We start from the raw sequence: 22,561 nt of genomic DNA on the forward strand, positions 1-22,561 counted from the left end.
AACGAAAATTAAAATTAATTAATTTTAATTAATGAAATTAATTAAGATAGAACAACATGTAAAAAGTAAGAAAATATTGTATAACAGCTATCGAAAAAAAAATCTTATCTTTCTATTAAAAAGTTAAACTTTTTTTTAAAAAAAAAAGTTTATTTGTTATGTTTTTGTGAAAAACCATTTGCTAAACCTTAGCATCAGCTACTTTGCGTAGAAATATCTTTGCAGAATTATGTTTATTTATTGAATATAACAACTATTTTTCCAAAGGTGTAAAAAAAATTATTACACTTTCCGAAAATTTTGGAAACACAAAAGTTAATGAAATGAAACTTAAAACCCAAATGAGGATTGATATCAGGGGCTGGTACGTTGAATTTTTCTAGTAACTTATTAGGGTGTCATTCATCAATAAATTTTTCTAAAATTACTAGCAGTTGAACCAAACTTTGGTCAGATAGAGGAGGGCAAACTTTTGATTTAAAGTTCTGTTTATAATAATGTAATGAAATATTTGCATGTATAATCAGTATATATAGTCAATTTATAATTAAAGATCTCTTAATAATCTGTTTGTGTTTAATCTATATATAATTAGTAAGTACTTCTGATATTAGTATTTTATAATAATTGTTTTGAATAAAGTAATATTAGGTACCCATTTTTAACCTTCTTTAAAAATATCTCACTTAATTGATGTTTACATAATTAAGTCTTTAATTATTATGTATCTTTCTTTAGTCCTATTAAAAAAATTTCAGCTGAACTTGCTCTTAGTTGATATTTTCATTGCCTTTACATTATTAAGTTTATAAAAAAACATTTTAGAAGGACAATTATTATGTATCTCTATTTAATCCTATTACAAAAAAATTTCATCTGAACCTGCTCTTAGTTGATATTTTCATTGCCTTAGCATTATTAAGTTTATAAAAGAACATTTTAGAAGGACAGTTATCATTAAGTATTTTAAACTTCTTTAGCCCTGCTACATATTATCTCCGTAAATTTGCACTTAGTCCATTACTCCCATTTTTTTCTATTTTATTGTAAGCTGCATGTAAAATAAAAATGTTGCTAGTAAGTAAGTTTGATCCGCGCAAATTAGTCTTCTTAATCAGTTTTATATGTATTCTTTTCATTTTTTTTTATTTTATATGTTTTTCTATTTTATTTTATTTTTATTATTATTATTAATTTATTTATTTGCAATCTTCTTGATTCTTATCATAAAAAGTGTTTTAAAATGTTATTTTTATTCTGCGTAGGTCTATGGTATCAGACATTAATTCACTGAAGCAAGTTGCAATGGATGAAGCTGCATTGAATGATGCTGTTGATATGCATTTAAAGTAATCATTTTTGTTGTACTTTGGTTAAATTGTGTTTAAGAGCTGATTTCTGAAATCTGTAAAGTGTCCAAATAAGATGTTTTGAATAAGTGAAAATATATTAATTCTTACTTATAAAACAGTTTTTATATTAAAAAAAGAACAGTGACTTGTTTTAGTTTTTTGAAAATACAAAGAAAGTACAGCTTGCACCTCTTTAAAAAAATAATAAAATTATTAGTTACAATCAACTGCAGTCGAATAGGTCATTAATATCTACGCAATTAAACTTGACCCTGCCAGAGGAAAAAGAGGCTAATATTGCCGTCTGAGAAAAACAAATCTTTTTGTGAACCATTTCGGCGTAGTCAAAGAAGACAATTTGTACAGAAGTTAATACAATGTGTGGACTTTAGGCAAAAAGCAATGAAAAATTTACATTAGCAGTAATTTTGGATTTGTTATTTAATACTGCAAATTTGTCTGCTTTTTGATTTTAAAAATTTATTTTTATTATTTGGTTATAATTATTGTTTTAATTTTCATTTAGGACCTTCCATGTACAAAGTGATAGGAGGCTCCCCCTTGCAAGTTTCCTACAAGTTGTTGGTCAGTTAAAGTTTAGAGGAACTTCAAGTTTAATGAGAGCTCTGGAACCAGTTCTGAATTCCATATTTCAAAAACGGTAATCTTTATCGATTTTTATTCTTATAGAGGCAAGTTTAAAAAAGCTTATTGACAGGGTATTAAGATGAAAAACTTATGAAAGAATCATCCATCCTTGATTTAAATGTTTTGCTTTTTTTTTAAAAAAAAAGGGATGTAATTTTGTGATATTTTTTTTAAATGGGTGGCCTTGGAACAGGGAATTTTATCAATCTGGAAAGGTCAGAGAATTTAAATGAAATACCCGAAAAATCAGGAAAAATTAATTGAGATGCCTAATTGTTTAAGGAACCTATAATTCCAAAAAATCTGAACATGCAATATTTTTTTTTTTCAAATTGTTTATTTTCAACTTTAATAGCAAATATAAATTTTTTGTAATATATTTTCTGTATAAGAGTGAGACATAACTGAAAATTAATGATAAAATTTATACCATCAGGTAGAAAAATATCTAAAGTCAGTCTTAAAAAAAAAAAAAAAGGAATTTCTAGGGAATTTTTTTTGAATGTTTGTGGCCATCCAGATCATCTATCTATGTAAGAAGTTTAGCCAAAACTTTCATGTCATTCTTGGAACCAACTAAAACAATGAATAGGCTCAAATTAAATAATCCTAGCATCTTTTTCTACCGTTCCATGAAAATCATGCAATGTGACTGAAATCCTGGCAAGTTAAGTATAACTTCTTATAAGAAAGATTGTTTATAACTATGGGGCTTTCTGACAAAAATTGGTCAAAAATCATCTTCCAAAAGTTAATTAAAATATCTTGGGGAAATGTAGAGAGAAGTCTTGGGATTTTTTTTCCTAAATAGATTGAGAATCTTGTAATATTTAGTTTTTGTTTATTTTATTATTTAAATAAAAAAAGACGGTTATCAAGTGGCAAACATTCAATAGTAATAGCCATATTTATCCACTGCATCTAATGCGAATTACTTTTTCAAAGAAAGTTTGATTTTTATGTCACATTCATTGTTTTGTCTTGATAGTATTTTTTCAAAGTTTTCCTTTGTATGTATGTATCCTACAGTACAATCAATTTTTTAGAGGCTTGATGGCATCTTCTTATACTCTGTCACCAGGCAACAAAAGAAGACGTGAATCATCACCAGGTATGTTTAAAATAGCTTTTACGTTAAATGGGATGGGGATGTTAGAAGTCTGTATTTCTGAAGGTAATATAGAATTTTTTTAAAGGAAGAAAAAAGTGAAGTAATAAAATTTATTTTATGCATTCACAATTGACAAACATAAGCAATTGCAGAAAAAAAGATCTTTTCCTACTTTGTCTTTTTTTATTTTTAAATTTTCTTCGTTCCTAAATTTTTGTGAAATTTTAAAATAATCTACTCACAATTTCGTGTTTTTTTTTTCACATGGGGGTCCAGTTTTTGTGAAAGCTCAGTAAAACCATGGGTTAGTTTAGAATCTTTGGGAAAAATCTACTCTAAATTACTATTTTGAAATTAAAATTATTGTAAATTATAATTAAATTTATTTCTCCTCAGCGGCATGCCATCCTGTTCTTGACCCAGGTGTCGAAAACAACTGATCTAACCATTGAGTGAGATGATGCGAGAGTATATGATTTCATACAAGTTTTTTGAACAGATTTCATATCATTAAATACAATTTAAAATAATTTAATTTCATTATGTATGTCAGTTATAGTAAAATAAAGCACTCCCACGACAACCTGCTGTGAGATTAAGGCTCTTCGATTTCGTGACCAACTGCAAGATTGTAGTAATGGGGTCAGCAGTGTGCACAAATCGCTTTTACTTCCCAGACAAGCTGATATCCATCGATTTGGAGCTGAGTGAGCTTCGAGTTCCTATTAGGGATCGAAGTCAGGTGTTGTGTTTCTTCTAATTTACTGTGGGTTAAATTAGCAGTACCAGATTTGTTTCACAGTTTGGAGATCTCTGAATTATATATAAATCAAGCTTACTTCAAAAATAGGTTATTTTTTTAGTTTTCTGTTAAAAACTAAATATTTTGGGGTTGTAGCAAATTTTCACTAGAGTCTTTGACATATATAGATTTTTAAATTTATGTATTCAACTGTTACTTTACTCTTTTTAGAAAGTAAATAGTGATTTTTGACAATTACAGATCATCCAGTGGAAAAAGTGAATGGAAATACCATAGTAGGAAAGAAATATGATTTAGCCACACATTCAGTTAAGGTGCGTCGTTCAGGTACTCTGATCGATGTAAATTCATTATGGGATATGGAAGGTAAATTGATTTTTGTTTCTCTGTCGAAAAATTTCATGCATTTTCTTTTAATAATCTTATAATAAGTAAAGTTTTAATTTCAAACATGCACTTTATTTATTTTGTCTGAAATTAATTGTTAGGGTTCCCACAAAGTTAGTAAAACCTGGACATGTCAAAAACTTGTTTTTTTTGCAAGTAAATAAATTGGGCTGGGATAGCCTGGTTGGTAGGGCAGTGGGCCCATGTGCAAGAGGTCGTGGATTCGATCCCTGCCGGCCAAAGACTCCCCTTGTAGTAAATGGTGACTGATCCACGTTAAATCTGTCAAGTCGCAAAGTCCTCCATGCTCCCATAACAAATCAATACCTTTGGGGATACTGATTCAGGAGTTTCCATGTCTTCTGGATTGGGTTCAAAATTACAGAGTTGAACATCAGTAGTCGTAAGCCTAAAATTGGGTCGGCTGTTCAGTGACAGATATAAAAAATAAATAAATTAGAGCCACAATGGTTAAGGGGATAGAGCATTCACCTTCCAATGAGGTGAACCGGTTTCGAATCCCAGCAATGGCTTGTCGATAGGAATCCATATACAGCCCGCACCGAACACAATGTTGACGTGAAATATCCTCAGTGGTAGACGGATCATGGGTTAGAGTCCCTTTGCCATCAGGCTAACCGTGGGAGGTTATCGTGGTCTTCCTCTCCATGTAATGCAAATGCTGGTTAGTTCCCTCAAAAAGTCCTCCACGAAGGCTAATTTCTCCCAATACTTGATCCAGGAGTTCCCTTGTCTTCTGGATTGTGTTCAAAATTACAACATTAGTAGTCGTAACCCTGAAAATTGGGTTGCTGTTCAACGATGGTCATAAAATTATAACAAAAGTAAAATATATAAATTAGGAAACTTCTTCCACATTTTCAACCAAATCCTGGAAAATAACCAATCTTTCAATTTATGGTAATAATAATTAGCTAAGAAGATTCAAAGTAAACAAGTTTGTTGACTTTCTTAAATTTATTGGTTACATTTTCTTGTATTAAAAAGAAAAAATTAGTCCTCCATTCTTTACTTATTATTAGCTAGTAAAATAATTTTCAATGTTTATAATTATATTCCACTTTTTTTAGAACACAAAGAGTTTGATCAACTTGGCCATTTCGAAATTTTTTTAGAGTCGTTCTAAAAGCCTTCTAATTCATTTGAGAATGATATTTAAATTTGATTGCACTATTTCTTAAAAATAATTTCAACACAGCTTTTGTATTTTTAATAATGCATACTTATCTGCACATTTTATTTTAAAACTCTCTTATTACCACATTGCTCGACTTTCTTTTATAACTTTCTTCCATGACTTTCTTTTTAAATTTCTGAAATGTTTTGTTGTAGGAACATCAGCTTTCAGTAATACAGTGAAGATCTCTTCAAAATTAAGACTTGAAAGAGTATCATCTGTTGATTCATTCAATCTTGTAAGTTTTTTTTTTATCTTCTGAAGAATTATGTGTTTTCTTTTTTTGATTGTGTTTGGGATTTGTAAATGTATGTGCCAAGAAGTTTATTTTATTTATGATAAACTCACACTTTCCTTATTGCTTTAAGAAGCCTGCTGAGTATACTTCAAAATTATAAATGTGCTTTGACTTAAAAAATATAGTTTTACACAGTGCTCCAATATTTTCAAAGTATTGCCGAATTCTTTAGCATAGCTGCCAGCTCTACTAGATTTTCCAGTAGACTACTGAATTTTACCAGTTTCTCCTTGTCTACTGGTTTAAAAAATTTTTTTTTTTAGTTTTTGTACATTTTAGAAAATTTCCTAAAATTGAGTAAGTTTCCTTAAAAAATCCCTGTTGAGATAAAATTTTTGTGTAGATTATTGCTTGAATATTTAAGTAAATGTCACTAATACATAATAAAGCGAGCCTCATTTGTTAAATTTAGTTAATAATTTAGTTTGATGAATTAAATGCCTATTACTATTCAGAATTATGAATAAACATAATACATAACATTTCAGGATTATTTAATGTGAAATCATAACTGAAAAACATTGCAGTTTTTCTATTTTGATGACTATAAAAATCCCTAAAATATCCTATGGGTAAAATATTTAGTATATCTTGCAACAATTATCATGAAATTTATATTATTTCGTACAATCTACTAGATATTTTTCTTATCCGTGTTGGCTGCTATGAAAAAGGTACGGACCAAGACAGTTTGACAAAAAATAGACTGTCAAACTTCAGTTGGCCATTATTGCACAAAAAAGCTGTTATATACAAAAATGAGTTTTAAGTGTTTGAAAACAGCTATTTTTCATATTTTATTTATACTGACTAAAATAATGTTTTTATTTTTTTTTTGTAATTGAACCTTGTTTTTTTTTACATTCAGCACCCAAACTATGAGATATATTATCCTATTAATTGCAGAAAAATTTTCTTTGCAAAATTTGGATAATTGTGAATTTATTGTACCTTCATTGCCCATTTGTTTGCAACAAAATGTTACATTATTTTGAAAATAGTAGATCTTTATGACACAAACTTTGAAATATGAGGCTTTGCCATTGTATAAAACTTTGTGATATCACTTCGCATTAAAAAATTTTTAATTTTAGTTTGCTTTATAGTAGGACTGAGCAGTCAAATTGATGCATTTGGAAATATCGATTCTATGCGTTCATCGCCGATCCGATGTTTATATTGGAAACTTTTCAAAGCATCAAAAAGTTTGATTTTTTTTAGATGTGTATAATATTTCCTGATGTATCGTTGACATCGATGTCTACACGCGCAATGTTGAGCATTGTTCTCGATAGTCCGTCAATGTCTTCAAACTCGCTCGAATGACATTTTCCTCCGTAAGTGTGCAGTAATAGCTGTGGCGATGATCGTCATCTTTCCCCTCCTTTTTTACATTGTGACTCATTGTTTTACTGTCATGATGAATCCGAATGTGATTGAGAATCGAAGTGTTGTTGAATCTCTTAGTTATGGAAGGGTTTTCTTTTAATTGTTTGTGTGCAAGTCTTGTTGATTTTTTACAATCAATCCAGCAGTTTAATAATTTTTCCCCGTTACTTTGTACGGGGTGCGTAACGTTTTTAAAAAGTACTTAAAGGTGCTTATTTTAGATTTTGGTTTGTTAAGAGCCCTTGAAGGTGCATTTTTCATTGGGGTTTTTTAAAAATTGCTTAATTTTCCCTTTTCCAAAATGAGATTTTTTTCTTTACCTTGTCGATTTTTGCCACATATTATGCAAAAGCATGATTTTCTCATTGTTCTATTCAACGTTTTCACAACTCATTCAACCACAATCTATTTTGGCGTACTTTCGGTCCATAGCGTATGAAAGCGCCAATCATTTTACCTGTTTAACAAAAAACTTGCGTGTCTGCTTGTGCGTCGACTCAGCTGAGTTCGGTGATATTATTGCACTCTCATGTGCAACTCTGCTGCATTTCTCAATTTCAAGCTTCATTTCCACCCTCTGATATCTAATCAAAAAATTTCTTGAATTTTTTATAAGGACTAATTAATAAAAAAAAAAGTGTTCTTTGTCAGCTAGTTATTTTATCATGATCCTGTAAAGTCTTTGAAAATTATGTTGCATTTTGTTAATGCATATAGTGCTTAAAAATATTTTTTGAGTGCTTGAAAAGTACTTAAAAGGTGCTTATTTTTTGTTGAAAGATATGGTTACACACCCTGTTGTAGATATCCACGCCTTTAAATATTGAGAAATAATTATTTAAAAAATGCAACATTGATTTGAAAGAAAATACAACTTACTGATTGCAAATTTACGCAGTACTAAATGTAAGACATTAATGTACCGAAATATAATGGTGTATCAAAATACCGCGATGTTAGCTTCACGATACATCGCGATGCTAAAGCCTTAACATCGCCTAGTCCTACTGTATAGACATGGAGTTGATGTGTTGAAAATTATTATAGTACAGTACAGAACCCGTTATCCGGAAATCAGAAAACCGGAAAATCAAAAAACCGGAACGAAATTCGATAAATTTTCCCACCATTTAAAAAAAAAAAATTCTTTTTTTCCTCTTAAGATTTTTGGATTTTTCTTTCTTTTTTTAAAGATGTTTATCTTACCATCATTTTGGAAATAATTATTAGTGTATTACTTCATCGTTTTGTCTTCTTTTTAAGATTATTTCCAAATATTTTTTTTTTTTTTAGTTGGGTTTNTTTGAACATCTGTCGGACTGTTTACGACTTGTTTTGCAAAGAAGATCGTTTGCTTCACGTCAGCTCACCTGTTTATGTTCTTGGTGAGTATTCAATCTAGGCATTTTAAAATAATTCATCATTAAATTTTAATTAATTTTTTAATCTCATAAATTGATAAAATATTTGCTATTTTGTAGTGTTTGTCTTTAAATTTTTTAGTTTTTCATGGTTATAAGAAACATTTTATTATGAAATTTTATATTTTGGAGGTTCTTCTAAGCATTAAGTAATGAATTTTCGAAATAACTAATTATTAAATTGGAACTCAAATAGTTTTTATGTTTGATAAAATATTATCTATTTTTCTATTGTCTTTAAATTATGTAAAGTTTTTAATGTCTATTGAAATATTTCATTACAAAATTTTAGGCAAAAAAGTTAAGTACAGTAAAAATGTATTCGAAGTCTGAATTACATCAATCTAAATAGTTTAAGGAAAAATTTGGGTCTTATTTGTTTGAATTTCATAAAGGTTAGTCATGAAATTTATTGAAGGATGCATTTTTTAAGTTTAAATTTAAAATTTTTTTTTACTGGAGGTAGGAAAAAGTACAAAAAAAAAGAACACTTTTATAGCTTTTGATTTAATAATTGAATTATAATGTATTTAAATTAAGTTTTCATAAATTAAGGAGATATTTCATATTTTGAGAAGTTTTAATAATTTAGTTAATGATTTAATATCCCAATTTTTCAAAATGTTTAGAAATCCAATTTAGTTTCTACATCTAGCACTTTTATAAGACCCCAGAGTGCAGATTACTCAATAGACACCTGCTTCTTCTTATTCTTTTATAATCTTGTTCAAGCTTGTTTCTGTTCCCCATACTGGCTAAACCACTTGTATCTTATTGCAACATGCTTCTCTCTTTACTTTTTTTCTGTCATTTTGTGTTTCGACACGAAGACATTTCTTGTTTAATTGAAATTATAACAAGTCCATTTCTGTAATCTTTATCTGTGCTTTACTCAGGTTGTTTAGATTTATTCATTCATAGCAGAGAGTATACCCTATCCTTATTTAAACTACACTTTCTTTTTAAATTAATTTTGTTCCACTATTACAAATAATCATAAATTAGATAATCATAAATTAGATTAATCATAAATAAGATATGTGATGGCTATATGACTGATGTGAATCTATTAACAAACTATGTTACATTCAGTTTTTATTTTTTTTTTATTTTGTTCAAAATATTATTTTATCTATACATTCTATACTTGTGTATTATAAAATCAAAATGTTAAACCTTCACTCAGTGATTTTTGTTTTTTACCAAAGGTTTTATTTGACAAATTTTCTATATTATTCTTCATTACTTATTGAATAAAAAATTTTTTTATTTCCGATTAAATGCTGCTATGTAAAGCGAAAATATAGTCTGTAATTTCATGAGTATTTTTCTGAAAGACAGAAAAGTTGGGGAATTTATATTTCTAAAATATTGAGATTCTCATACCTCCCAATTCTCCTGTTTTTTTTACCGAGGACTCCTATATTGTATGACTATCTCCGGTTTCCCTGTATATTCTTCAATTTCTCCGTATTTGTTCAAGAAAGTAAAAAAGAAAAGAAATTTTGATGACAAAATATCCACTGATGGCTAAAAATACATTCAGATTGTGCTTATTAATCAACAGATGGTGCTATTGTCAGTACTGCAGTATATTGAGTGTTAATATTTTAAGTAAATATAAATAATGGTTTAAAAAAAGTCTTCTTTAAATTAAGATTTATCCATATATTTGTTACCTCGCTAAATGTAAGTGCTTATATTATTTCTAATTGAGAATTTCTCTTTCTGACTTACATCCTTAAGCATGATGTAGCAAGACGTACTATTAGCCTAAAAAATGTCGCTAGTAAAATCTCCGTTATTTTATTATTTCTCCAATGTTGGCAGGTATGGAGTCATAAATGTTTAGAAAAAAAGTGTAAAGACACAGCTTCAATAATAAAAAATATATTATTTATTATATTAAAAGAATCATTACTTTATAAAGCTGTATAAAAAAATAATTCTACAGGTGACATTCATGGTAATTTTTCTGATCTTATTTGTTTTGAAAAGACGTTATGGCGTATGGGACCCATACTCACTCCTGCAAGTTTTTTATTCCTCGGTGACTATGTGGATAGAGGTCAGCACGGAGTAGAGGTTAGTTCCTTCTTTACAACATTTGAAATGATAATTACACTTTCTGTATTTCAGTAATATTGTTTAAGCCTATACTTCACGTCTACTTAATTCAGCTGTGTTGTTAAGTTTATAAAATTGCACCCAAGCATCTACCATAGGTCATGAAATTATGAAGCCTTCGTGACCCTTTTGACTAACAACTGGCTGCTGTGGAAATATTTTTTTTCTTATTTAAGTACTCTAGCAAGTAATAATCTGAAAAAAAGAAATTTATATTGAAAGGAATTATTTCAAAATTTTTTCCAGTTTTAGAAAAATTTTAAAATATGCAAAGATTAGGAGAATTTTTGATTAAACCAGGACAAACCAAGCGGAATCCATTCAGTCTACTAAATAAATCCTGTATAAATGCTGAATAAAAAAAATTGAATATGTAGTTATGAAATAAATCTCTAATATTTCAAATTTTATCATTTCTTTCGTTACATTTTTGTAAATCACTATTTTTAAGTTAATCATGATAATTTTAAATCATAATTGTCTGGGCCTGGTTTATTTCCTAGGTAAGGTGCCAATCAAAAATTGGCTGTGATTCAAGCTGGGATTGGCAGTTTCTGCCTAGGTGGTTTAAACCACTGATAGAAACTGGAACTAATAGAATAATATCTCACTCTGTTTGTTTCCATGGTATTATGTCTGTTCATTTGTTTCCGTTGCTGGGCATCTGTTTCTCATTTCGCCGCTTCACAAATCAGTTTGAATCTTTGCTGAGTAAAGAGGCATAGAACTTAAAATCTTTACCCTAATTCGTTGAAATTGTGAAAAGAAAAATGTAAAACTTATTTCTTAGTGAGTCAAACAGCAGCAGAATAAAAAGCTTTTATGAGGCTCACAATAATTTTCTTAATAAATCACTTTTGTATTACTTTAATAACAATTCAATGGTTTTCGTACTTCCTGTGAAATTTTGAAATATCTTTTCAAATGCTTACGAATATGCGTCACAAGTAATCAAATAAGCGTCACCCCATTATGGGTGGCGCTACCCGATCAGAAATGTTGCTGTCACCCGAATATGGATGCCGCGGCAGTCAACGTGTTCATATCGAAACTGCTTTTTTAGATTTTTAGTTTGATGTGTAAACTTTGATGTTTGAGTAAACTTTTAAAAATAATCATCAACAGTTGTTTGTTAATTTTAATATTTTTTCCCTTTCTTTTAAAGGTTGTGGCATATCTGTTTTCACAAAAAATTTTGGCCCCTGAAAAATTTTTACTGTTGAGAGGTAACCATGAGGTACGATCTGTGCAGCAAATGTTCTCATTTCATGGGTAAGAACACTTCTACATTCCATATTCATTTACTTCTGGCAATTTTATGCTATTTCATGTTTTTCTTTCAATTTTATAATCTGAAATTCACACTGAAATATATTTTGAAATTTTTTGTTATTCCACTTTTTTTTCAACAGTTTTAAAATTATTACAGAACTAGCTAACCATTTTTAGCTTATCTACATAATATCTACATATGATAATTTCATCTCATTGCAATGCTTGAATAGTATTAGTTGTTTAAAACAAACAAAAAAGGTCATAGGCAATCAGAGTTGATTAAAAAATTCAGTTTTCTAACTGTGATATAAAAATCATTTAATAGAAATGGAATTCCTTTCATCCTGTAGCTCTATAAGGAATACAATCACTGATTGAAATATTATTAAAAAAATTATTAAAACTATCATAACTCATTTATATTGTAAAAAACTGTTAAACTAAAATGAAAAATTTTAAAAAACTGCATTTTTCAAAGAACATAAAAAGAGATGATAATTATAATTTAGCCACATTTAAAATAAACTTATGTGCCCTACATTATTTGTTTTTGATGTGTCAGAAATAAAACTATTTTCTTTTTTTTAGTTCATTTTATTTCATCGTTTTATTTTTTTTTTAGTTTTTTGTGTCTGTTAATTTATTTGTGTGGAAATGTGGTTGAAATTTCTACTGTTAAAAGATTCTACTGGTTAGTAGTGGTCTAGATTGACTTGCATTGTTCTGGAAATTTTAATTTAAGCTTAGAGCTTCAGTTGAGATTTAAATGCGCTCTAGCTAAAAATTATTTACTAAAATTTATTCTTAAAATAATTTGAATTAGTTCTACTTAATTTTTGAAAAATTTTAATTTCAAGATCAGATTTAAAAGAGTGTTAATGTAAATGTAGTAATAAACTTTCAAATAATTTTTGTTTAAGACAGAAAAATCAAACTTTAAAATCTGTTATAGTAAAACTTTCAGGTTTTTTTTTAAATACTTCAAAATTTTAATTTGTTTGCCTTATTTTATAAATAAAAAAAATTTAAAAATAATTACTTTGCCACTGTAATCAGAAAACACTTTGCATTCTGTTCCATATAATTTGCAATTAAAAAGTTTAATAAATTGAGCCTATATCTGAGGTTTTTATATTTTATTTTTTGTTGAAAATCTTTAAAATTATCTTTGTGTGCAATGTTCTATATAATTCTGAATTGTTTATAATAAAATTCTATTATTAAGTAAAATTTACTGGATTTTTCCAACAGTTTTATCAGCTACATATTGCTAAAAGTGAAAATAAAAAAAAAGTATGCTTACATTAGCTACAAGAGTTAGATATATTCAGTTAAAAGTTTACTTATATCAGTTTTTAAAGCAGCATCACTCTTTCAATTGATAAGCTTCTATGAACAATTTTCTGTGTCAGTTAGTTTTTTTACCCTTTTTTAATTGTTTTTTTTTTAATCATAACATTTTGATTTTATGACTGCATACTTTTTCAGTGAATGTTTGTCCAAATTTGGTGAAAAATGTGGCACCGAAATATGGAATGCAATTAACGAATGCTTTGATGTCATGCCTTTAACTGCTGTTATAGATCAAAAGGTTTGTCATAGATTATGTTACTTCATTTTATCTTTGTATTAATGTATGTTTAAGAAACTTTTTTTTCAAAAGATCTAATTTACTAAAATTTAATCAATTTCAAATGTAGAAATAATATTTATGCATAACTGCCAACTCTACTGGGTTCACCTGTAGACTACAGGACTTAGCCAGTTTCTCCTGGTCTACTAATTTAATAAAAATTCTCCTAGTTTTTGCATATTTTAGAAAATTATCTAAAGCTGAGTAAATTTCTTTAGAAAAATCCCTATGGAAATATAATTTTTACACAATTTATTGCTTGCTTGAATATTTTATTAAATATTACTAATACATAATGAAGCAAGCTTCATTTATAATAATCAGTTTAAAACTTATTTAATTTTTTTGGTTCTAAAATTTTCTGTTTATTTTTATTTAGAATTCTCTTTTTAAACTAATTTAAAAAAAAAAGACTTTCAACTATCACTAATAAATTAATTGTTTATTAGTATTCAAAATTATGAGTTAATGTAATGAAAAATATTTAAAATTTGAGTATACATTTAATGTCAATTATAAATGGAAAATAATGCAGACCATTTGTAGTGTTTACTGTAATAAAATTTTTGTATTTTGATTATAATAAAAGTCCCTATATGTAAAATATTTTGTACAACAGATAACAGAAAATTTATATTTCGTAAAATATAGCTAGGAAGAAATTTGGATTTCTTCCTAGCTATGATGGAAGCTATGTTTATGTCATAGTAATTCAGACAGTAATGAGTAATTCAGACAAAATAAATATGAAAGAAACATATACAACAGTAACCTCTCTATGGCTTTATTTGAATTCTCATTTAAATCAATTATCTCCACATAACTGTACTCAAGTAGTAATATAAAGTTATTCTCCATCCATCTGGTATAAATTTCATCAATTCAACAAATCAATGTGACTTATTTTACGTCTTCATTTAAACCAATGTTTCCTCCTAATGATTGTCTCTATCAGGAATTTATCTTCATATAAATTCACTCTGTGTAGAATTATAAATGTTGTCAATTTAGGAAATTAATATGTCTTTATCAAGTCCTCGTATGAATCACTATATCCTCATAGTAATTGTCTCTATCAGGAATATAGAATAATCCTCATATAAATTCACTCAATATAAAATTATAAATGTCATCATTTCAGCAACTCAATATCTTTTTATCAGATCTTCCTGTAAATCAATATTTCCTAATAGTAAATGTCTCTATTAGGAATATAAAATTATTTGCATATAAGTCCATCTGATAAAAATTTCATCAATTTGACAAATCATTGTGCCTTTTTTTGGTCCTCATTTAAATCAATGTTTCCTCATAGTAATTGTGCCTATCAGGAATGTATAATTATCCTTGTATAAATTCATTCTGTATAAAATTATAAATTTCATCAATTCAGAAAATCACTATATCCTCATAGTAATTGTCTCTATCAGGAATATAGAATTATTCTTGTATAAATTCATTCCGTATAAAATTATAAATTTCGTCAATTCAGAAAATGAATTTGCCTTTTTTTAGGTCTTTGTATAAATCAATTTGTCCTCATAGTAATCCTCCTTATCAGAAATGCAGAATTATCCTCATCTAAATTCACTTAGTCTTAAATTATAGATGTCAGTAGTTCTGCCAATCAATATACCTGTGTTGGGTCGTCGTATAAATCTACTTGTAAATCCTTGTCTAAAGCCATAAATACTTCATAATCATCCATAAATCTATGCAAATTCTTTAGCGAATCAATCCATTATCCATCATATAAATCTGTAATGAATTTGTCAGTTCTACGATAAACTTCTTCTCCATATCACGGAAATTAGAGTAATTAATTATAATTTTAATGAATGCAAATATTTATATCGATGTATAGCATCTTAAAATTTAGATTTAATGGTTAACAGCTTTTAAATGCGCTGAATATAAAAGCTTAAAAGTTTATTCCAAATTATATGAAGAATCTATTCCAAAATATGTTCACACCTATTGGAATTCCAAATTATGTTGTTTTGTGAATTTTTATTCTTTTTTTTTATCTTGTTAAGAAAATTTGCACCGGAATACATATTCAGAATTTCAAACTACTAGATTCATTATCAGGGGTCTGTTCAGAGCAAATTTACTGCCATTTAGTGGTACTTTCACAAATTCAATTTCATGAAAAGTGGTAGTTTCACAACACATTTTCAAAAAATATTTAAATATTTTCTTATTATACCATATATTTTTAACCCTATTTTACCATATTTATTTTTTAATGTAATTTTTAAGTTTCACAAATTATGTCTTAATTTTCACAAAATAGGTAGGTTTCAAAAAAAAAAAAAAAAAAAAACTAGAAAGACCCCTGACATGCAGAATATGAGCATTTTGTTTAAAATTACCTCTATTGCAATTTCAAAGTAATCGTTATAAATCTTTATTTAATTTTTGTTTAAAATAAAGTTCTAGTACTACAAAAGCAAAAAATTAAAGTTACAATTAGTTAAGGCAAACACATAAAGGTTAAGATCCATTATTTAATGGTTTAGATTATTCAAAGATAAAATTTCAGCTAGTTTTCTGGTTTTGATACATTTTATTCTCTCAAAGTTCTAATGATAATTTATGACAGTTTTAGAAATATGTTGCAAAACTGAAATTTTGTCATACTTTTTAAAAGTGTTTCATTTAAAATATAACATGAAATCAAATTAAAAACCCAAAAAATTTTCAATTTAGTTTTTAAAAAAGAGATATGTGGTAAAATTGAATTTTAAATTGATTTAAACATTATTATATTAAGTTTTTTTTAACTTCATGAAATTTTTTTATTTATTTATAAAACTTTAAAAGTCTTTGTGAAATCAATTCTATATTGAACTATTTTTAACATAAATACACATTTTTAGTAAAACAATATAATGTGATATTTTCTAAAGATATGTACAATTATCATCCATTACATAGAAATTTTTCCCGGAGGTAATGTTTGTTTTATATGGTAAAAATTTGGTTCTTTTTTTATTTCCAAGTAGTAATATAGTATTCATTGCTTGATATGAAAAATGTACTGTAGTTTTACTATCCTTTTAAAATTAATATTAAAGGTAGAAAAAAAGAAAGAATTTGATATTTTATTAACATATTATTTATGTTTCATTGCATATATATTGTACTTATTTGTATTATAACAGTAAATTAAATTTAGAACTAATCAAACTACAATTGAAAATCTCATTTTACCTTAGTTCATCCAAATCATCCAATGAGCTGAATATCCCGTGAATGATCGTATTTGGTATGTCGATATTTGGCTTGTCAATATTTAGGATATCAATAGACAAATGTTAATAGTTGAGCTGTCAACATTTAGGCTGTCAATAAACTGGTTGTCAATATTTGAGTTGTCAATTTTCGAGATGTCAATTTTTGAGATGTCAATTTTCAAGATGTCATTTTTCATGGTGTCAATATTCAGGATGTCAATATTCGTGATATCAATTTTTGAGAGGTCAATTTTTTTAGATGTCTTTATTCAAGTTGTCATTATTCAAGATGTCAATATTCAAGATGTCAATTTTCGAGATGTCAATATTCGGAATGTCAATATTCGAGATGTCAATTTTTGAGATGTCATTATTCCAGATGTCAATATTTGGGGTGTCAATTTTCGAGATGTCAATATTCGAGGGGTCACTATCACTAGTNATGTCAATATTCGAGGGGTCAATATTCGTGATGTCAATTTTGGGGTTGTCAATAATCCATTATCAGTTTGTCAGTTCATTGATGAACTTCTTCAAAATATCACTGAAATTAATTAATTAGTAATTAATTTTTGTTTCAATGAACACAAAAATTTCCATCAATGTAAAGAATATTAATATTTAAAATTAAGATTTAATGATATTCATTAAATGAATACCTTAGTTTTTTTTTTTATTTATTTTTTTTATTTATTTATTTTTTTTTTCATTNTTTTTTTTGTAATTATATGAAGAATATATTCCAAAACATAATAATTTTTAATTAGATTATTTTTTGCTTAAAAAATTTGCGCAGGAATACGTAATGAGAATTTTAAAATACTAGGTTCAATATATAAAATTATTTGGCATACATTTTGCTGAAAATAATCAATATTGCAATTCTGAATATCATACTTTCTAAAGATTTTTTTTACAAAATAATTGTCATAAAGCTTTATTAAATTTTTGTTTAAAATATTTACCAGTACTACATAAACAAAAAATTGAAGTTACTATTAATTAAGGCAAACGTATGAAGATTAAGATTCCTATGAGCTTGAAGTAAGCATTATTTTTTATTTGATTTAGGTTATTCAAATGTAAGACATGTAATAGTTTTCTGATTTTGATGCACTTTATTCTCTTTAAATTCTAATAATAATATTCAAAATTTTTCAAAATATGATGCAGAAAATTTTATGATACTATAATTTTTAAAGGCGTTTCTTATAAATTATAAAATAAACTGCACCCAGTAATATTCTGTTTCGGTAATAAAAAAAAAAGATATGGAGTAAAATGAATTTTTTTTTATTATAAGGAAAAAATATTTAAGTTTATTTTACTGTATCTGTAATAAATTTTTCTTCTGTGAAATTGAAAATACAGTGTGTTATTTTACTGTTTTAAAATATTCAAGATTGTGATAGAAACTATTCTGTAAAATTTGACTGAAGCAGAAATATCTTGAAACTATTATTTTATTCTGTTAAAATAGATTTCAATTAGATTTAAATCTTTAAACCTGCTTTTACAAAACTTTAAATTTTACAGATACATATCTGTAAATATACAGATCTGTACATATACAGATACAATAATATTAACTCCTTTAAAAAAACACATATTTTTAGAGTCTTTAAGTAGTGAAACTAAAAAGGTATGCGCATTAAGGGTCAAAGAATAATATCTAAATTAATAGTTAAGAATAATTTTAAATTAAGAATATTCATATTTAATATCGTTGTATTTTTTTATATATTAGTTGAATAATATTTAAATCAAGAAAAGTTAGTATTAGGTCAAGTCAATCATTATAAAACTACTTGTATTAAACTTAAAAACAATTACATGTTTGAATAGAGCATCAGGATGTCGAATGATTTTATATCCATTTCCTTAAACTGTTTGTCCCAACATTTTTAATTGAATTTAAAATTTATATTTTAAGTTTTTTTTTAAAACTTAAGAAACGTTTTTTTTTTTAATATTTCTACTAATTTTTAACATAAATACACAATTTTTGTGCAACAATGTCTTATGGTTACTTAGAATTTTTTTAAGAAGCAATTTTTGTTTTGTTTAGCATTGTAAAAACGTGTGAATTCATTTTTGAGTTAATTATTTTTTTAGACATTAGAAATGATAGACATTACTTGATTTAAAAAGTTAACTGTATTTTTAAAATCCTTTTTAAATTAATATTAAAATTAAAATTTTTTGATACATTTACAAATATTAACATCATTCAATATTATATATTGCAAAGGCAAAAAAAAAAAAGAAACAAAATTGATGCTTTATGAATATTAGCAAATTATTTATGTTTCATTGCATATATATTGTACTTATTTGTATTATAACAGCAAATAAAATTTAGAACTAAATGAAATACAATTGAAAATATCACTTTACCTAAGTTCATCATCCAAATCATGTAATGAGCTGAATATTCCATTGTTTTCATTCATGGTAGAAATGTTTTTACATTCTTTTGTGTAGTCAATATTCTGACTGTCAATATTCGGGAGTTCAATCTTCAGGCTGTCAATGTTAGTTCTGTCAATATTTGGGGAGTCCATTATGTCAAAAGTTGAGCTGTCAATATTCAGGCTTTCAGTAATCGGGTTGTCAATGTTCGGGGTGTCACTACTTAAATCTTAGTTCTTTGTGTCATCATGTTAATTAAAAAGGGCCAAGATACGTTCATATTCCTCTTCGACCCATTCTGTGTACTTTAAGTACTCCTCATCATCGTATATTTTAGACTCACTGTCCTCAGTTTGAGGCTCATCAGTAGAACTTCTCAGCTTTTCGCCTAACAGCACATTTCTTTTTTCTACCAATGAAACTTCTTCATTTTCCTCATTGGACTTTTTAGGTTTCTTCTTATCTGTAAAATAAAGAAACTGGGTTATGAATAAATTTTTTTAAATTTAAATATCATTGTTATTGTTGCTTATCCTCATAGATCTGACATTAGTCAGATCAACTCCAAAAAGTTGTTGACCGCCAGAAAGTCGATGGGATCGGAAGTTAAGTCCGCCCTGGACAGTCCGACACAATCAAGTATATGTTTTGGTGAGGCTGGATGAACACAACATTTCTTACAAGTTGGGTAGATTTTTGTGCCACATTCGAATGTTAGACATTTTAGGTGACCAGTTAGGAATCTGGCCAAGTCAGTCTGGGAGCTTCAATCACAATTGATTCCCAGAAGGGTACCAGGAGATGTTTCCGTATACCATTGGTGTGTAGGTGGAGTTTGCCAGATTGATTTTTGTCTATATTTTTCATTGGAGTAAAGTTCCTGATAAGTAAGTGATGACCCGGTGGATATAAATATCGTTATTTCTTTCAATAATAAAAAAGTTTGGCTTTAAGTCTATTTGAAACAACTTAATATTGAAAGAGATAAAATTATGATTCGTATACAAATATGTAATACATAATTCTTATATTAATTTTTTTTCCTAACAGTTTTGGAGAAAAAATTTATGTCTAACAAGTATTATTCAATATTTGTTTTAAATAATAGTATTACCTCGTTTTATTAGTCTATTTTTAGATTTCAAACATGAAACAAGTATTCGTATCTTTTCTTTTTAATACTTACCCTTTCGGGTTCTCCTCTTATTTATCCAGTTTTGAAAGGCAGTCAACATATCAGGATGGTTCACTTTTTTATTCCCTTTTTTCTGTTGAAGGAGTGTCGGAACATGGAACCAACTCTTTCTTTTTTTAGAATCAATTTTGGAAGATGATCCAACGATCGGCTCATTTTTGTCAGATGTTTTGACTTTCTTGTCACCTTTTTTTCTGCATGCAAAGCCCAATCGACTAAACCAATTCTTTTTCGGTTTCTTCTCAATTTTCTCAAAAGTTGAGGCATCTAGGGTATTTTCCACTTTTGTACGGCCGAAGAGGTTGTTTAAAAGAGCTGATTCATCCATGTCTAGGTGACGTTTTCGAGTTTTTCTTTTTTTCTCCGGTGATTTGGCTCTTTTCATCTCTTCGATCCATGCACTCCCTTTGTCTAAAAAAAACAGAAATTCTTGTTTAAGATTATTTATGCAGTTGTGGCAACAATTACGATTTATTCATAATTATATTGTGATTTTGTCGTTAAGATTATGGTTGAGTAATATAAATTAGGTTTCTTGATAATTTTCTTAACTATTGGTTAAAAATTAATTTTTATTATTAATTATTATTTAATTTAGCATTTATTGTTTTCCCATATCTATTGTTCGCAAAGAATGCTTCCATGAGAACCAATAGATTATGGTTCTACTGTATTAAATTTTTTTACTGTGACTCAGAAAGTTTGCGAGCTATTTTTGTGAATTTTTTGTAAGGTGCAACTCAATAAAAAAATTCGAATGCCAAGTACTTTTTTTAAAAAATAGATTCAAAATGTGCCCTGGTAAGGTTACTCCTCAATACTGGATTACTTGTTAAATAAGATAATTGAACATTATAGTGCATATAATAACTACAGTACATACAGTGATGCTTTCAATTATGCGTTCTACCAGATCCGTTACAAGTGCAAGAAGCTATTGTTCTTGCAAAGCAGTCGCGGGGTCAGAAGAGGATGATTGAGAGCAGATGCACGTCTTCCTAAAGCAACCCAAACATCCTTGATAGGATTGAAGTCCTGTGATCGTGCTGGCTACTCCACATGCTGAATTGTTTGTTGCTGAAGATAATCATCAACGATGCGTTACCGTCCTGTTAGTTAATCCTTACCTATTGCACCAGCATAAGAGTTCACACAAACATCAAGGATGTCATCTCTATTCTCGTGAGCATAGAGATGACAAGCAGGTCTGCACGCGTCCACCTAAAGTGATACCACCCCACACACGGAGACACTGCCTCATTGGTATACATCTTTTTTACAGATGTTTGATGGATGATATCTGGTTCCAGGTTCTGTTTAAATCACAGAACGTTTTGGAAGCTAAACCTGGACTCGTCTGTGAAAATAACAGTCATCTAATGGATATGTTGCTGCACCTATCACAAGTATTACCTTCTATGGCGTGACGAGAGTGGTACGCAAGTGTCTGTTCGCCTATTGAGCATATATCGCTCGTTAAGCTTTCTACGTACAGTAGACGTTGGGAAGATCTGAGTTGACTCGGAGTTGCGGTTCTATTCCTTCGTGCTCATAACAAAAAATATCGGTCATCGATGTTCTTCGCAGCATTTGGCAGTCCTTGGCTGAGCCTTCTGAATGCCGAACCTTTAGTTAGAAATTGTTGCCAAAGTCCATGAGCCACAGACTCACATTTAGATATCTGACATTGTCCTGCCTCTAGTCTTCCAGTAGATCTCCATCGCAGTTCTTCGGACAAATGACGCCTGGAGGGCATTGTTTAAAATTGGCTATCTCGAATTTCTAATTTCGGAAACACAGAAATTCGTAGCCTTGCGATCAAACATACAATTTTATTCTCATTGCAGATGAAGTCCTACCATTGCAGCGCCACTAATTTACGTATTGCAGTTTTACTTGATAATTCTTATTTGGCAAGATGTTCAAATTTCATTGGGATTGACTCATTTCGGGGAGAGTTATCGCTATTTTTTGTAATTTTCCCTTAATTTATGATAACTAGTGTATATATCAGTGAGAACATGTTCTGTGAAAAGAGTTTCAAAAACCTATAGTCATATTAGTTTGCACTATAAAAATGAATTACCTGACACATATAATGGATAAGAAAAAA

The 22,561-nt window shown here is 28.1% G+C and overlaps 2 protein-coding genes across 3 annotated transcripts in view; one reads left to right on the forward strand and one right to left on the reverse strand.

Moving 5' to 3' along the window:
• Positions 1–22,561, forward strand: part of LOC107444896 (uncharacterized) — a 56,976-nt gene that overhangs the window by 13,888 nt on the left and 20,527 nt on the right. Inside the window, exons 6-14 of the mRNA XM_071177031.1 lie at positions 1,266–1,349; positions 1,879–2,013; positions 3,047–3,111; positions 4,115–4,240; positions 5,615–5,697; positions 8,324–8,531; positions 10,522–10,652; positions 11,860–11,966; positions 13,458–13,560. Coding sequence (XP_071033132.1) covers positions 1,266–1,349; positions 1,879–2,013; positions 3,047–3,111; positions 4,115–4,240; positions 5,615–5,697; positions 8,324–8,531; positions 10,522–10,652; positions 11,860–11,966; positions 13,458–13,560 — 1,042 coding nt within the window. The remainder of the gene's footprint in view (positions 1–1,265; positions 1,350–1,878; positions 2,014–3,046; positions 3,112–4,114; positions 4,241–5,614; positions 5,698–8,323; positions 8,532–10,521; positions 10,653–11,859; positions 11,967–13,457; positions 13,561–22,561) is intronic.
• On the reverse strand, positions 17,284–21,255 carry LOC122270825 (uncharacterized). Of its 2 annotated transcripts, XR_011636220.1 has the most exons (3): positions 20,440–21,255; positions 19,239–19,716; positions 17,284–17,385 (listed from the first exon to the last, which is right to left on the reverse strand). XR_011636220.1 is itself a non-coding variant. In XM_043049755.2 (2 exons), the coding sequence occupies exons 1-2, from the start codon at positions 20,831–20,833 to the stop codon at positions 19,505–19,507; spliced, it is 606 nt and encodes a 201-aa protein (XP_042905689.1). In that variant the 5' UTR covers positions 20,834–21,255; the 3' UTR covers positions 19,218–19,504. The 2 variants fall into 2 exon arrangements, 1 of the variants encoding a protein (XP_042905689.1); XM_043049755.2 differs by lacking the exon at positions 17,284–17,385 and having other exon boundaries at positions 19,218–19,716.

The sequence above is a fragment of the Parasteatoda tepidariorum genome, chromosome 2 (assembly GCF_043381705.1).
Source record: "Parasteatoda tepidariorum isolate YZ-2023 chromosome 2, CAS_Ptep_4.0, whole genome shotgun sequence".
NCBI lineage: Eukaryota > Metazoa > Arthropoda > Arachnida > Araneae > Theridiidae > Parasteatoda > Parasteatoda tepidariorum.

Coding starts and splice junctions, on each gene's coding strand:
- LOC122270825 (XM_043049755.2), bottom strand. CDS start 20,833: ATGAAAAGAGCCAAATCACCGGAGAAAAAAAGAAAAACTCGAAAACGT. Junction 19,717..20,439: donor TAAGAGGAGAACCCGAAAGG/GTAAGTATTAAA, acceptor TTTATTTTACAG/ATAAGAAGAAACCTAAAAAG.